This window comes from Neofelis nebulosa, chromosome 1 (assembly GCF_028018385.1).
Source record: "Neofelis nebulosa isolate mNeoNeb1 chromosome 1, mNeoNeb1.pri, whole genome shotgun sequence".
NCBI classification, from domain to species: domain Eukaryota; kingdom Metazoa; phylum Chordata; class Mammalia; order Carnivora; family Felidae; genus Neofelis; species Neofelis nebulosa.
The window spans coordinates 150,190,796-150,206,597 of record NC_080782.1 but is presented as its reverse complement, the minus strand read 5'-3'; the positions used below and the strand labels follow the sequence as shown (position 1 = coordinate 150,206,597).

The following is a 15,802-nucleotide window of genomic DNA, read 5'->3' as shown; positions in this document are numbered from 1 at the left end:
AGCAATGAGACTGATTGTCATGTGTGGTTTGTGGGATCCGTCTCAGTTACTTTATAGCCATACCTGGTATGTTACACCACAGACCGTTGCCTGTTGACCAACATTTTAAAAGCGCAGACCTAAGTTTTCTAAATGGAAAATTTAAATGGTTTAACACTATGTTGTGATTTTCTCTAACTTACTGACCATAACTCTTCTTTCACAAAGATAATTAGATGTTAACTCTGTTGCTTTCTTTAATTTCGCAGTTTTGGTTTTTTTTTGTTTTTGGATTATTTTAATCAGTATTCTGATAAACTGCTATTCTGATAAAGTGGCTGGCACAATTTTGAATAAGGTAATACAAAAGGTATATGTTCCGTTGGGTTAAATTTTTCAGAAAACTTTCAGTTATTGAATTTCTTTTCAGTTCAGCCTGTGTTCTTTTGACTCCACATGATAAGGGTAGTTCTTTTAGTCAAATACAATAAACATGTAAACCAAATACTTTAGTAGTAGTATTCATTGAAGAAGCGTTTGCAAGGGCATGTTGTGGGGTGTTTGTTTGGTTTTGGTGGTTTACATTTATCTGCAAACCCTATTCCAGTTTGAATAAGTGGTTATAATTTTCTCTTTCCTGAAATAAAATGTTTATTCTCCTTCCTCCGACCCCCAGAGTCTCAGTCTTTGCTTTGAAGTGTGCTGAAAGTTGCACGTCACCACCGGCAGCTTCAGCTTAGAACGGAGGGTCACTGGCAGCTAGACTGGTGTAGAAAGGAAAGGAAATGGGAAATTACTTCCCTCTGAGAAGGAGGAAAAAAATAGTAATTTCACGCTCCACAGGAGAGAGAGTAATTTGCCTTTACTGTATCACTGCTCCTGGAAATTACATAAGTGAAAGAAGTAAATGACTAGAATGGTGACTTAAGAACATCCTGTAATTACCTTAAAATAGTTTGTGGCTCTGACAGAACCTCTGGACAGCTGTTAGAAGCTGGAAGGATTCTGATACCAAACTAGTCTAGGGTGTTGAAGTGTGGACTCGAGTCGGGAAGGGTTTCATTTCCAGAAGGGCTCTGAGCTAAATAAGAAAGGAACCTTCCTCTCATCAGGGCTAGACATGGGACCAAAGTTAGCTTCAGCTGTTATTAATGAAGGTTACCTCCTTTTGGCATTTGACTTTTGCAGCTCTATTACTGGATTTGTGTCATGTCAGTGAGATCATAAAACTGCATGTCCTGTGCTTTCTATTCCTTCTACTAGTTGTACACATAATAGGTGCCCTGTAAAGAACGAGTAGTGCACAAAGTACCAATTTTTGTACTATAAATAATAGTGCTTTTTGTACTATAAATACTGGTGCGATTCTCCTTTTCTTAAGGAGCTGGGACTTTCTAAAGAGCATTTTAAAATGGAAAAAGTTTTACAGTAAAGACCTGCCATATTTTATCACATGACGTTGTTCTATAATACCACGTTTAATACTGTCTGTCGTTAACATTTGGCTGATTTAATAATCCATTTTTTAAATGTAGTTGTAAGACAAGTTAATGGGACTCTTAACACTGCAATAATTGTACACTTTGTCTGAGTTTTAAGTACTACACAGCAGATTCCTGTTTCCACTTGGTGCCCGCATAGCCAACTGCAGAGATTGATTTCATCTGAAAAGTTCAATCTGCAAACCCTTGCCATTAGCAAAAATTGTAGTGGCTTTTCTAAATAGCGCCTTTGTATGTTTGATGTACCTTTAAATTTTAAAGATCACTTGAGTATGTGTATTTATTTTACATTACAGGCACTGGAGATATTATTGCTGTCATGATTACAGAATTGAGGGGTAAGGATATTTTGAGTTATCTGGAGAAAAACATCTCTGTACAAATGACAATAGCTGTTGGAACACGAATGCCGCCAAAGAACTTCAGCCGTGGCTCTCTAGTCTTCGTGTCAATATCCTTTATTGTTTTGATGATTATTTCTTCAGCATGGCTCATATTCTACTTCATTCAGAAGATCAGGTACACGAATGCACGCGACAGGAACCAGGTGAGCTGTCGGTCGTCTGTAATGATTGATGCTTACCAGCCGTAATTCATGGACATCTGTTATGCTCATGTATGGTGTCAATAGTTTTTCATGTAAAAAAAAAAAAAAGTTGTGACCCTCAGTCATTTACAGTATGTTGAAAACCTACTAACACAAATTATTTGAGGGATTTTTTAAATGCCTAAATGGGGAATTTAAATTTACAGTGATCACTTAGAATATTCTATGTAAATGTTTAGCATGGTATCATAATATGATCTAGCTAATTCCTAGTAATTTGAGGAAATATCACAGAGTTGCATTTTTAAGCCAGTAGCATTGATGGTCATTGGGAGTGGGTGCTGGGGGGAGATGGCACACGCTTTCATGCTGTGTGAATTTTGAACTGTAGATTACCTATTCAGATAAAATAAATCAATTAAGATTACCTATCCTGTGTGAGCCGGGCCGTGGGGGAGACGATGAGGTGGAGAAGGACCCATAGAAGAGCAGTATCTAGTTGTCTCAGAGCCTCCATTAACCAGCATAAACAGTGCTCAGTGGATCTCAGATGAGTGGGTAAAGACACAGGAAAGACAAGACCGTGTGCTGCCCTGTGGTGGATGACCTGTAGGCAGTGATTTTGTCAGGTTGTTAGTTTGTTTGGTGCACATTGGGGGGCTGGGCTGGAGGTGTTGAGTCCCAGTGCCAGCCCGAGGCTTCTCTAGGAGGAAACCAGCAGGGGAAGTGCTTGGAGAGTGGTTGGTAGCCAGTTTTTATGTAATGCCATCCTCTCCTTAAACAGAGTACATCCAGATCCCTGTGGGGGAGTTGAAATTTTCAGCCGTCCTCATTCTAGCGAAAGAAGGACAGATGCTGCTGTGGAACAGATATGAGTTCAAATCCCGACCTCACCATGAGTTTGCCATGGTCCTTATAGACCATTTATTTCACTTCTCAACTTGTTTCTTCATCTGAAAATAGGTATAAAATATCTGAAAACTGGAGTTTATTGCACGTTTTTGTGCCAGGCTCTGTGCAGTATCCTGTATACTTTAAAAAAGTTTTAATATGATAATTTTTATTATTTATAATTTCAGTCTTACAGATGCTGCATAAATAGTATAAAGTATTCCTTTCCCCAGGTTCTTCAACTGTTAACATTTACCCTATTTGCTTTTTTTTTTTTTTTTTTACGTTTATTTTTGAGACAGAGAGAGACAGAGCATGAATGGGGGAGGGTCAGAGAGAGAGGGAGACACAGAATCTGAAACAGGCTCCAGGCTCTGAGCTGTCAGCACAGAGCCCGATGCGGGGCTCGAACTCACGGACTGCGAGATCATGACCTGAGCCGAAGTCGGTCGCCCAACTGACTGAGCCACCCAGGCGCCCCTCCCTATTTGCTTTTCTATGTGTACATACCTTTTTTAACCATTTGAGAGTAAATTTGAGATGTGATGCTCCTCTACCCTTACTACTTCCTTGTGTATTTTTTTTAAAGCAAGAACATTTTCTTACATAATCACAATGTGATTATCAAAATCAGGAAGTTAACATTGATACAGTACTATTATCTGATCTAGAGACCTTTCTTTCTAGGTTTTGTAAAATTGTCTTAATAATGTCTTTTCTAGCAGAGCAAACCCTGTATTGATCCAAACAGATTGAATGTTGCATTGAGTTGTCATGTCTATTTTTTTTTTTAATTAAGCTCTATGCCCAGCATGGGGCTTGAACTCACACCCCCAAGATCGAGAGTTGCACACTCTACTCACTGGACTAGCCAGGCACCCCTGTCATGTCTCTCTCAATCTGTTTCATGGCATTGGCATTTTTTAAAATGTTTTTCTGTTTATTTTTGTGAGAGAGACAGAACGTGAGTGGGGGAGGGGCAGAGTGAGAAAGAAATGCAGAATCTGAAGCAGGCTCCAGGCTCTGACCTATCAGCGCAGAGCCCAACACAGGGCTCAAACTCATGAACTGTGAGATCATGACCTGAGCCGAAGCCAGCTGCCTAACCGACTGAGCCACCCAGGCACCCCTGGAATTGGCATTTTTGAACAGTCCAAGCCAGTTGTTTTGTATTTGAGTTTGTCTGATACCCAGCATTCCCTCATTATTATATCCAGGTATATGCATTTTTTTGAGAATACCAGTCCTTCACATTTGGTAAACTTTTTTTCTTGTTTTTTTTTTTTTTTTTATTTAAGATAATCGTAGATTCACTTGCATTTGTAAGAAATAATACAGGGAGATCCCAGTACTCTTCATCCCCCAAGGGTAAAATCTTGCATAACTATAGTAAATATTATAACTATAGTAAATATGACATTGATATAATCCATTGATCTTACTCAGATTTCTCCAGTTTAACCTGTACTTGTGTGTGTGTGTGTGTGTGTGTGTGTGTAGTTCTATATGATTTTGAGTCACCACTGCCACAATTGAGATACACAACAATTCACCACAAGGATCCCTTGTGCTATTTTCTTTTATACTCATGGGCACCTCCTTCCTGCTCTCCTGCCTAATTCCTGATAGCACTAATCTGTTCCCTCTACAGTTTTGTCATTTCAAGAATGCTGTATGAATGGAATCATATAGTACTTAACTTTTAGAGTTTGGTGTCTTCGCCTAATGCAATCCCCTTACGAGTCTCCCAAGTTGTTGTGTGTATTGGTAGTTTATTCTCTTTTATTGCTGAGTAGTGTTCTATAGCTTGGATATACCAGTCCAGTGAACCCAGTTGTTTCAAGGTTTTGGGTATTTTAAAATGGCTGTGAACATCTGTTATGGATTTTTGTGTTAACATGAGTTTGCATTTGCCTTGGATAAATGTTCGGGAGGGAAATATCTGGGCCATTATGGCAAGTACATACATCATGTTAGAAGAAACTGCCATACCTTTCCCCAAGCAGCTCTATATTCCGTGTTTGCACTAGAAACATATCCCTGAACCATATCCTCTGCACCCTTAATGGTGCATGTTGTCACTAATTTTTATTTTAGCCATTTGATGGTAGCTGTGTAGGCACATCTCTCCTGCGTTCCTCTGATGACTGCTGATGTGGAGCATCTTTTTATGTGTTTATTTGCCGTCTGTATGTCCTCATTACTGAAATGCCTGTTCATGTCTCTTGCCCATTTCCTAGCTAGGTTGTTTTAGGGGTTTTTTTTTTACTGTTGAGTTTTGGAAGTTTTTACATTCCAGATACAAGCCTTTGTCAGAATTGTGGTCTGCAGATGTTTTATCCCAGTGTCTTATCTGGGAAGAGGTCAGAAGACTTCTTCACAGGGCCTTCTGAACAGCAAAAAGATTTAATTTTGATGAGGTTTAATTTATCCATTTGGCTTTTGCTGTCAAGTCTAAAAACTTTTTGCCAAACCCTAGATTCCAAAGATCTTCTCTTTTTTTTTAGAAGTTTTATAGTTCTGCCTTTTACATTTAAGTCCATAACCATAATCCATTTTGAGGTCATGTTTTTCATAAATAAGAGGTTTGGGTTAAGGAATTTTTTTTTTTTTTTTTTTTTTTTTTTTGCCTTATTGCAGTGGCTAGAATTTTCAGTAACATGTTGAATGACAGTGGTAAATGAGAGTGGGCATCCTTGCCTGTACGTAATCTTAGAGGAAAAGATTCAGTCTTTCATCATTGAGTATGTTTTAGCTGTCATATTTTGTAGATGTTTATTACCAGCTTGACAAAGCTCATCTGTATTTCTAGTTTGCTGAGAGCTTTTATCACAAATGGGTGTTCGATTTTGTCAGATGTTTTCCGTGTCTGTTGATGCAATCATACGATTTTTTATTTTCTTCTTTATCCTGTTGACATGGTGGATAGTATTCATTGATTTTCTAATGTTGAACCAGACCTGCATGCCTGTAACAAATCCTGCTTCATCATGGTGTATGATTTTTTTGTGTGTGCATTGCTGAATTTGGCTGGCTGTTGTTTTGTTGAGGATCTTTGTGTCTAAGTTTGTGAGAGATACTGGTCTGTAGTTTTTTTTGCGGGGGGGAGTGGGGAGGGGTTGTTGGAAAATTGTAATTTCTTTGATGGTTAAAAGACTATTCAGGTTGTCTGTATCGCCTTTATTGAAATTTGGTAATATGTGGTTTTTGAGGAATTGGCCCTTTTTTTAGATGTCAAATCTACAAGTATAATGTTGTTTACAGTATTCCCTTGTTTTTTTAGTGGCTACAGTTTCTGTCTTCGTTCCTGATTTTAATGATTTGTATCTTCTCTTTATTTTTGTCCTTTAAAGTTTTTTTTTAAAGTTTATTTATTTATTTTGAAAGAGACAGAGACCATGTGAGTGGGAGAGGGGCAGGGAGAGAGGGTGAGAGTAAATCTCAAGCAGGCTCGGTTCTGTGAGCACAGAGCCCTACTCAGGGCCTGGGGCTCAAACTCATGAAACCATGAGATCATGCATAACTTGAGCCAAAAGCAAGAGTTGGAGGCTTAACCAACTGTGCCATCCAGGCACCCTTATTTTTGTAAGTCTTGATAGAAACTTCTCAGTTTTTTATATTTTCAAAGAACCAGCTTTTTGTTTGTTTGTTTGATTTTTAAAGATGGGAACTTATATTATTTATGAAAACTTTTTTCTTTCTAGGGCTCCTGGGTCAGTCAACTCTTGATTTCAGCTCAGGTCATGATCTCATGGTTTGTGAGATCAGCCCCACATCAGGTTCTGCACTGATAGCGAGGAGCCTGCTTGGGATTCCCTCTCCTTCTCTCTCTGCCCCTCCCCTGCTCACGTGTGCCATGTATGCACGCACTCTCTCTCTCAAAATAAATTTTTAAAAAAAGAAATCTTTTGGGGCGCCTGGGTGGCTCAGTCGGTTGAGCGTCCGACTTTGGCTCAGGTCATGATCTCACAGTTTGTGGGTTCAAGCCCCGCATCAGTCTCTGTGCTGACTGCTTGCTCAGAGCTTGGAGCCTGCTTCAGATTCTATGTCTCCTTCTCTCTCTGTCCCTCCCCCGCTCACACTTTGTCTCATTCTGTTTCTCAAAAATAAATAAATGTTAAAAAAGAAAAAGAAAAATACTAGGCAACAGAAATTAAAAAAAAAAAAAAGAAATCTTTTGTCTTTCCCTTGTAAGGATTTTGTGCCATAAATTTCTTAACACTACTGCTTTCACTGTGTCCTGTATTCTTTGATATCCTGTGCTTCCATTTTTGTTCAATTTTACGTAATTTTTTCTTTGGGGACTTCCTCTTTGACCGATGACTTCACTTTCCAGAGTCCAGAGATTCTGCATTTACCTTAGTGTTAACTGATTACTAGTTTGGTTCCATTATGATCAGATGTATGATTTAAATTCTTCCAGATGTGTTGAGGTTTGTTTTATTACCTGGGATATAGTCTGTCTTAGCAAATGTTCTGTGGGTGGTTGGGGAAAAAATGTGTATTCTGCTGTTCGGTGGCGTATTCTGTAGATGGCAATTAGATCATTCGCTCAGCTTGCCTCTGTGAGGAGGTGGGGTAGAAAGATCCCCTTCCCACTGGGCCCCACTGAAACCATTGTGGCAAAGAGGGGTGCGATCTTTCCACAGGTGTTTGGCTAGAGTAGGACAGGTAGGCAGTCCACCCTGTGTTCCTCAAGTCTCCAGGTCCCTCCTCTCCACCTTTTAGAGACTTGCTGTCCTTGCCTGTTGTGGTAGATCCAGGGGGAGGGCTAGGAGGAGGAGGCTCCTGTGTCGTGGCAGAGCTGACGGTCCCCATAGGATCTTCCACACTTGGACTGGGACATAGGTGACGAAAACAATAAAGGAATATTAGATGAAAATGTTAACATATAAAATATGCCACAATCCTAGAAAAGATTATTAGACATAATGTGCGAAATTATACATTTACAGCCTTCAGATTGAAGGCACCAGTTTTATGAAGTTTTTGATAAAATGAAAAGATGTAAAAATCGCGTTGTGATGAAATGGAAGAATAGAGTCACACCCGCACTAACAAAATGACAGCATTTGTGTATTTACCATCGAGGCACCTGGCAAGAAATCTTGTCTGATGATATTTGAGGAAAATAGATGTCAGCTGAAGTTCTTGAGCTTCTTGAAAGACAGTAGCACAGCCCTGAAGTGGTTTTTAACAGCCCACTTTCTTCAGTGATGTAGCCTTCTTTTTTAATTTAAATGTGTCACCGATATAATGCATGAACATGATTCTTAAAAATAAATAGCACCACAAGGCTTGGTTTCTTGCCCGGTCTTTTCCTAATTTTTGTTTCCCAGAGACAAGTGACCTCTTTCAACTCTGCTATCTGTTCCCTCTGTTATTAACTCCGTATTTACATGTAGCATGTTATACTCCTTTAAAAAAAAATAATAAAGACGTTTGTTAAGTATGTTGTTATGAAACACTAAAAGTGAAGTGATCAAGAGTTGCTCTGAAATGGTGTTCTGGACAGGAGAACCCTACAATTGTGGGTTGAATGTAGTGCATCCCAAGGACTTTTGGAAAAGAGCGAGTGGTCTGGTCGGTCCCAGGAGCCTGGTATTTGATGGTAGCATTTTAATTAGCACCCGGCGTGGGGCCTGTGTGTGATGCAGGCGGCAACGCACCCACCATCTGGCGCAGGCCACAGGCGCTTGCCGTGCGGCCGATTGCGCGCAGGCTTCCAAAGCCTTCTCCAGGAGCTGCTGTGGTGAAAAGTGATGTTCTGACCTTTTTTCCTCCTTCCGTTTTTTTCCTAAGGTTGAGAAACGCTTGATGAAATTTTTATGTGGCTTAAAAAGCTTAGCTTATTAAAGTTTAATAAGAAGGTGGCAACAGCCCAACTGGTTGAAACCTTTGGCTATTTTAAATGAGAAGCCAGAAGTATTGGCAAAGGAAAAACAGTGAGTTTAAGGTGAGACCCATTTTCTCCCACAAACTGTCATCGTGAAGCAGTGCTTTGGACAGAATATGCTGCTAAAGAGAGCCACATAACATAAATAACTTTCTGAGCACAATGTAATGTACACAATTGACACCATTTTGCACGTGCAAAAAGAATCTACTGCTCTGGCTCTTTAGTTTAACTGCTAAATTATCTGTGGTTTGCTCTTCCTAAAGGACTGTCAGAATGCATCTGGATACAGTGTTTACGTGCAAATAGCTCAGAGGATTGTTGCCTTCTGATAAGTCAGTGATAGTTCGTTCACACAAGGGGATAGATGTTCAATGTGTTTATATAGAAAGGGAGCCTGCAGTTTTTCCGAGAAATGTAAAACTTTTTCACACTTACATGGTCGGTGGTGCACCTTTATCCTACAGTAATCCAGTTTGATTCCCAAAACAGAACAATAATTTTTTATTTTACTATTGAGGAATAATAGGGCAGATATAAACAAAATTCCACAAGCCAAACCTGAGTTTAGAATGTCTTTTTATGAAAATTCCCTGTGAAAATTATACAGTTTCTAAGGTATTTAAAACTTGGTAAAGCTCCTTGCCAAAACATGTGTACCTTATTCTTAGGCTGTATAAATATCCCGAGGTTACTGAAATGAAACAGGCTTTTCTTGCCCATTTTCATCCCAGAAGGTAGCTAATTGGAGAGTGCACTTACATGTGAGAGTATGGAAGAACACCAAATGTTCTGCATAGGACAGCAGATACTTATACACAGTTGACCTTGGATGTGGTGGGCTCAGAGTCTTCCTTCCACACTGAGCAGGGAGATATTGCACATACTGTCAAGATTTTTTTTCCCCTTGGAAAAGATTATGTAGTTGAAAGAGACAGATGGCTTTTGTCATTGTTGGATTGTACACTAAATTTTATCTGCTAGGTTTTTTAGGGATTAATTATTCCAGAAAAACTGAAGAAGGAAAGTAGGTGTCTGAGCTGAGTGTGTACATATTTATCATCTTTCTACCTTCTTTTTCATGTCTGCCATTATGGTCAGTTTACATAAATAAATACCACCGTCTGTATGCAGAGAGTATATGCCTTCTAAACGTTATACATCGAGAGCTTAAGATTTTTTTTCTAGCACAAAATATCCTGTTAAGAACAGGGTGTTCTGAGGCATTCATTACTACCTCCTCAGGGTTTAGCATGGGGCCTGGCACATCACACTAACTCAGTGAATGCTTAAATTTAATCAAAGAATGAGCTTACATTTTATGAGGAAGGCAGACAGGTGTAATCAGAATACTGCTGTATGGTGTGAGTTACTCTTTTTGGGCAGAGTGATATTACTCTAGGTGAGTCAGGGTACTTCACAGCGGAGGTAGTGACATTTGAGCTGAATTTTACAGGATGAATAAGACTTTGTCAAATAGGCTGGCAGGAAAGTCAGGCAAAGGGATCATTTTCCACAGAGCTGTGGAGGGATGAAAGGAGGGACAGAGTTGAATGGCATCAGGAATCGTGGGGAGGGGACCTGAACCTGTCAGCCTCTCCCGGACACATGTGTTGACATAACAAGATGAAGGGCTCAAATCTTGCACTGAAGCAGTGAGGAGCCATCAAATGAGGATTTTTAGCAGTGGAGCGATAGAAAAATTTTTTTGACAGGAGAGGCTTAGGGGGAAGGAGCTCTTGGAAATATCAAAGAGCAAAGGCAAGTAATATTAATAAAGCAGGGTTATGTAGCCGACTGGGGGGAGGGGCCAGGACATAGACACACGGTATCTTGGAAAGGCGATGGGGATAGTTCTGTTAGACAAAAGGGACAAAAAGTGGTCTGTGATGAGTGACAGGCTGCAGACTACCAGGTGGTTTCAGTCCGGGAAAATAGCTTTCATAGCACCTGGATTTCATCAGTGTTTATATCAGTGTTTAGAAGAGAACCCTGCTGCACGTTGATACAAACCTAGCTCTGTGTCTGTGGGAGACTCCTGAAGACTGAAAAGAGAAACCTGAGCTGAGTCTCATTACAGAGACCCGTCCTCAATATGCTGCGGACCAGCTGGCTGTGAACAAATTATTCCTGTTTGAGTAAGCAGGATGAGTTGTTTGTTTGTTTTTTTAAGTGTTGTTGATTTATTTTTAGAGAGAGAGAGCCAAGCAGGGGAGGGGCATAGAAAGAGAGAAGAGAGTGAGAATCATCCCAAGCAGGCTCCACGCTGTCAGCACAGAGCCCAACATGGGGCTTGAACCCATGAACCGAGAGATCATGACCTGAGCCGAAATCAAAGAGTCGGATGCTTAACTGACTGAGCCACACAGGTACCCCAGAATGAGTTGTTTTCTACCAATGTAAAACCTTTGGATACTGTGCATCCACAGAATCATTTGAGAGCACTTTTTTTTTTTTTGGTGGGGAAGGGGACATTGTAAAACTACAAATTCCCAAGACATCTCCCCCATAGGCTGAATCGGGAAGTCTAGGTAGGACCTACTTACCAGCTCTAATCTCTCTATACCTCAATTTCCTCTTCTGTAAAATGGGAATAATGCAGTTACTTTCTGTTAAAATGATGATGAGGATTACATGAGTCAGTAGTGTGAAACTTATTAGAACAGTACCTAGCATGTGGTATGTACTGAATAAATCTTAGTTACTATAAATATCATTATTTCATATTATTATTATTAAGCCCCTAAGGTAGATTTAAAGCATTTGCCCCACAGACCACACCTTGAAAAACAGTGACTTAATGGCATGGTGGTCCAGTATAAGTAAGGGAATTTAATAAAAAATGATCTTCACAAAGGGATTTGTGCTCCATCGTAAGTTGTGAGTCAGCAGAACACAAATAGTATTAAAACCAAGAGGGGAAAAAGCAATGGCTTTTAGACAGATTCAAGTAAAAGACCAAAACCATAGCGGAAGCATACCTGTCACAGAGTGATTGGAAATGTTGAAGGAGGGGTCAAGAAGAATGTAGTAACATAAGCCAAGTCCCATGAAAAATACTACAGTGAAGACATTTGACATTAATATCAAATACAGAGAAGAGATTTTTTTTTTCCTTTTGCCACAGGAGATTTTGGAAGTTGAGAAGTGGAAGGGGTGATATATCCAAATATTCACGGGCATTCTCTCAGACACCCTGCATGCATTGTTACCAGCGTGCTGAAGGCTGAACCCCTTCTCCCGCCAGCACTGGCTCCTCTTTTTCTGGAATTCCTTAATGGGGTACCATTCCCACAGAGCCTGTCACCCAGCTAGAGAGCTGAGCCAGCCATCTTTAACACCCACTGTTTTCATGCCACCTCCCCCCCCCCACCCCCCCATCCCATGTCAGTCAGTCATTAGGTTCTGCCAGTTTTACCTTCTAAATCTTTCTGGATTCTGTCCTCTCCTCTTCCCCTGCACCCACTGGCCTGATTCGGGCCCTTCCTAACTCTCCGAAGCCCTAGATCCTACCAGGTCTCAGTGCCTCCGGTCTTCCCTGTGTCACAGACCTTCTCAGGAGGCCAGGCCTGAATTCTCCAAAACCCAGATCTCTTTTGTTTAAAATTCTTCAGCAGAATTCTGATCTGAGCAAGATGGAAGTAGTAGGGTATTTCTTCTTAATTTCCCTAAAAGCCTTTTTAAAAAAATAGAGAGCAAGCAGGATAAAACAAGGAAAAATCCTCAGCATCTTCGATGCTACCAGGCCACAGGTGCCTCCAAGAACTCCAGAGAAAGGAGTGACTCAGCCAGACAGCCAGCAGCAGCAGCACCTACACAGTAGTTCCAAAGAAGGTAGCCAGGGGAAGAAAGGGGGTAGTTCTGGTGATCCTAAGAATCAGAAGTCACAGCGACAGGGCTCCGCTCTGAGGCGCAAGCCCCAGCAGACGTGTCTGAGAACCGCTGATGAAAGCACAGACTGTGATTTATCAACAGCCAACACAGAGACCTGAGAAGCCTGTTCAGGAGCTTCAGAGAGCACAGTAGGTGATGGGGCAGCTCAGCCCCGAGGCTTCAGTAGCACACATGTGCACACACACTCAGCCTGGAAGCCCGCATCTTACTTAACAGATAAATGTGAAGACGGAGCAGAGCTGCCCTATTTAAAGTCATGCTGCAGGTATTGGCCCAAGCAGTTTGATAAGAAAAAGCAGTACGATGAATAAGACTTGGAGAAGTAGGTCTGTTTTCAGTTGATAGGACTGTCTATCAGAAAATCCCAAAAGGATCAATGGAACCCTACTAAAACAAGGGAACAACCTAGTAAAGGAGCAGGATATAAAATGCATGTACAGAAGAAAAATCAAAAAATATAATGGGATGGAAGGCAGTGTTTATGGCTGGATGGGTAGGTGGGTGGCTCAATCCTGGTATGAGCATAACTAACAAGTACTGTGTAAAACCCACAAGAAGAAACATACAAAACGCTCCTGACATACCTTGTTCTTGTTGAAGATAAACATTCAGTACAATGAAGCTGTCAGTTCTCCCAAAGGTCATTCATACATTTAACTGCATCTAAATAAAATTACCTTCAGATATTTTTCTGGGATTAAATATAAGGTAATTATAAAAATCACATGGAAGAATAAGTAAGGATAACCAGGGGAAAAAAACCCTTAAAAAGAAAAGCAGCGATGGGTGCCTAGCCACACCAAGTTTTATAATACATATTAAAGCCTCTTATTTAAAAGAATGTTTAGGGACACCTGGGTGGCTCAGTTGGTTAAGCATCTGACTCTTGATCTCAGCTCAGGTCTTGGTCTCAGGGCCGCAAGTTCAAGCCCTGTGTTGGGCTGTACTGTGGGTATGAAACCTATTTAAAAAAATAATAAAAGCCTACAAATAAACACACCAATAGAACAAAATGCAAAACCCAAAAATAAACACACAACTGCATGTAGAAATTTAAGCACAGTATACAATAAAAAGCATCATCTCAAATCAATGGGGAAGGATGAACATTTTTAATAAATGGTTGTGGGGCAACTGGAAAAAAAGACAAAATCAGATCGATTTCTTACATTGTGCAGCAGAATAAATTTCTGATGAATCAGAGATCTAATTGTAAATGGTAAAACTACAAAGATTAGAAGAAAATGTGGGCTAAATTTTCCTTTATGGTGGGGCACATGGAAAACTTTGAATTATGGCTCAGAATACAGTACAATAAAAAATGATAAATTTGGCTATATGTTTTAATTTTTTAAAGGGAAAACGAAGGACAAACTAAAATGAGACATTTGTGACTTATATTACAAAGGGTTTTGGTTCCATAGTGTAGCGGTTAGCACATCTGCTTTACAAAGGGTTTAGCAGCCCTGATATATAAAGAAGACTGAAATCCCGATAGAAAAAAAAAAATGGACAAATAAAAAAATGGATAGTTCACTTAGAAAAATGCAAATGGTACTTAAATTTGGCAAAAAAAAAAAATTCTGAGATTTGACCACGTTCTCTCTTGACTAGGTGGTGGGGAAACCAGCATTCTCATACACTGATGATGACAATGCAAAACAGTTCCAGGCGGGGGAGGGGCGTGGGCGAAGGGGCTGGAATTTGTAATATCCAGCAGAAATGCATATGTGCTTACCAGTTGTCTTAGTAACCTCACTTGTACCAATGTAGCCTTACAAAAGTGAAAAAAGACATCTATACAGTACTATCCATCTTGATATTCTTTATACTATCAAGACAAACCACCCAAATGTCCACCCGTAGGAGTCTGCTTGAATAAACTAGAACTCTCCACCGTGGAATAACTCTGAATGCACTGAAGTAGAAGGTAGCTGTAGAAGAGAAGGGGAATCTGAAGGTCTTGGTTTGCTGCCTCTGGAGTGACCTCTTGGTACAGAATAGTTTTAGTGTACCAGCTGATGGTAAGAAAGAGCTTTGAAAATACATCCATATAAATGGGTATTCATATCACGTATGTACACACATGCATATGCGTTTCCTTTTATTTCCAAAAGGAAACAATATGAGGAAAAAGCAGAATTATCCTAAAGAGCTCTTACGTTAGGGGGAAGGGAACTAGGAGGAACTAGGGATGGAAATGAGACTTCCCTGTACCTGGTTTTATAGTTTTGACTCTGGAGCCACGTGCCTGTTTAAAATAATTTAAACAGAAGACAAAATTATCAAAATTGAAAATAAATGGGAACAAATGAAGCTAAATATATTTCAAGAGGCATACCCATATGGAGAAAGGAGTTATTTCAGGGGACTGTTTTTGGACAGTCCATGTCGCTGGAATATAGTCTGAGGATTCAAAAAAAAAACAGCTGCATTTAATAGTCTTACTGTTGTATTGATTGTTATTTGAAATTATCATATATATATATATATATATATATGTGTGTGTGTGTGTGTGTGTGTGTGTGTGTGTAGCAGGATAAAGCAAATAAGTAATTATGTTGATGATGTTAGGAACCAAGATTTTCAGAGTAAGAAAATATTAAAATTAAAAACATTAAGTGATGACACTGTAGTCTTATTTTTGAATTGGAAATAGTGTGAACTCCTTCCTGGCTTATTTTCCTTTTCCTAAAAACTACAGAGCTCCTCTGTCCATGTAATGACAACCCAGTAACAGTGACTACCTGTTTATAGAAGAATTCCAACTAATAAATGTATAAGGAATGGCAAAGTTAGAAAATTAACTAGAAATTAATTAGAAAATTAACTGAGCCTGGGTGACTCAGTCAGTTAAATGTCTGACTTTGGCTCAGGTCATGATCTCGAGGTTCATGGGTTCGAGCCCCGCGTTGGGCTCTGTGCTGACAGCTCAGAGCCTGGAGCCTGCTTCGGATTCTGTGTCTCCCTCTCTCTGCCCCTCCCCCACTCATGCTTGCGCACGCTCTCTTTCTCTCTCTCTCTCTCTCTCTCTCAAAAATAAGAAAATTAACCATTTTAGGGGCACCTGGGTAGCTCAGTTGAGTGTCCAAC

The 15,802-nt window shown here is 40.0% G+C and overlaps 1 protein-coding gene and 1 long non-coding RNA gene across 4 annotated transcripts in view; both read left to right on the top strand.

Annotated features, from left to right (window-relative positions):
* Positions 1–15,802, top strand: part of RNF130 (ring finger protein 130) — a 146,194-nt gene that overhangs the window by 58,528 nt on the left and 71,864 nt on the right. For all 3 annotated transcript variants that reach the window (XM_058739678.1, XM_058739688.1, XM_058739668.1), the window contains exon 3: positions 1,778–2,028. In XM_058739678.1, coding sequence (XP_058595661.1) covers positions 1,778–2,028 — 251 coding nt within the window. The remainder of the gene's footprint in view (positions 1–1,777; positions 2,029–15,802) is intronic.
* LOC131517513 (uncharacterized) lies at positions 11,267–15,740 on the top strand. Its single transcript, XR_009264623.1, has 2 exons — positions 11,267–15,210; positions 15,245–15,740. It is a non-coding gene; the product is annotated as an uncharacterized LOC131517513 (long non-coding RNA).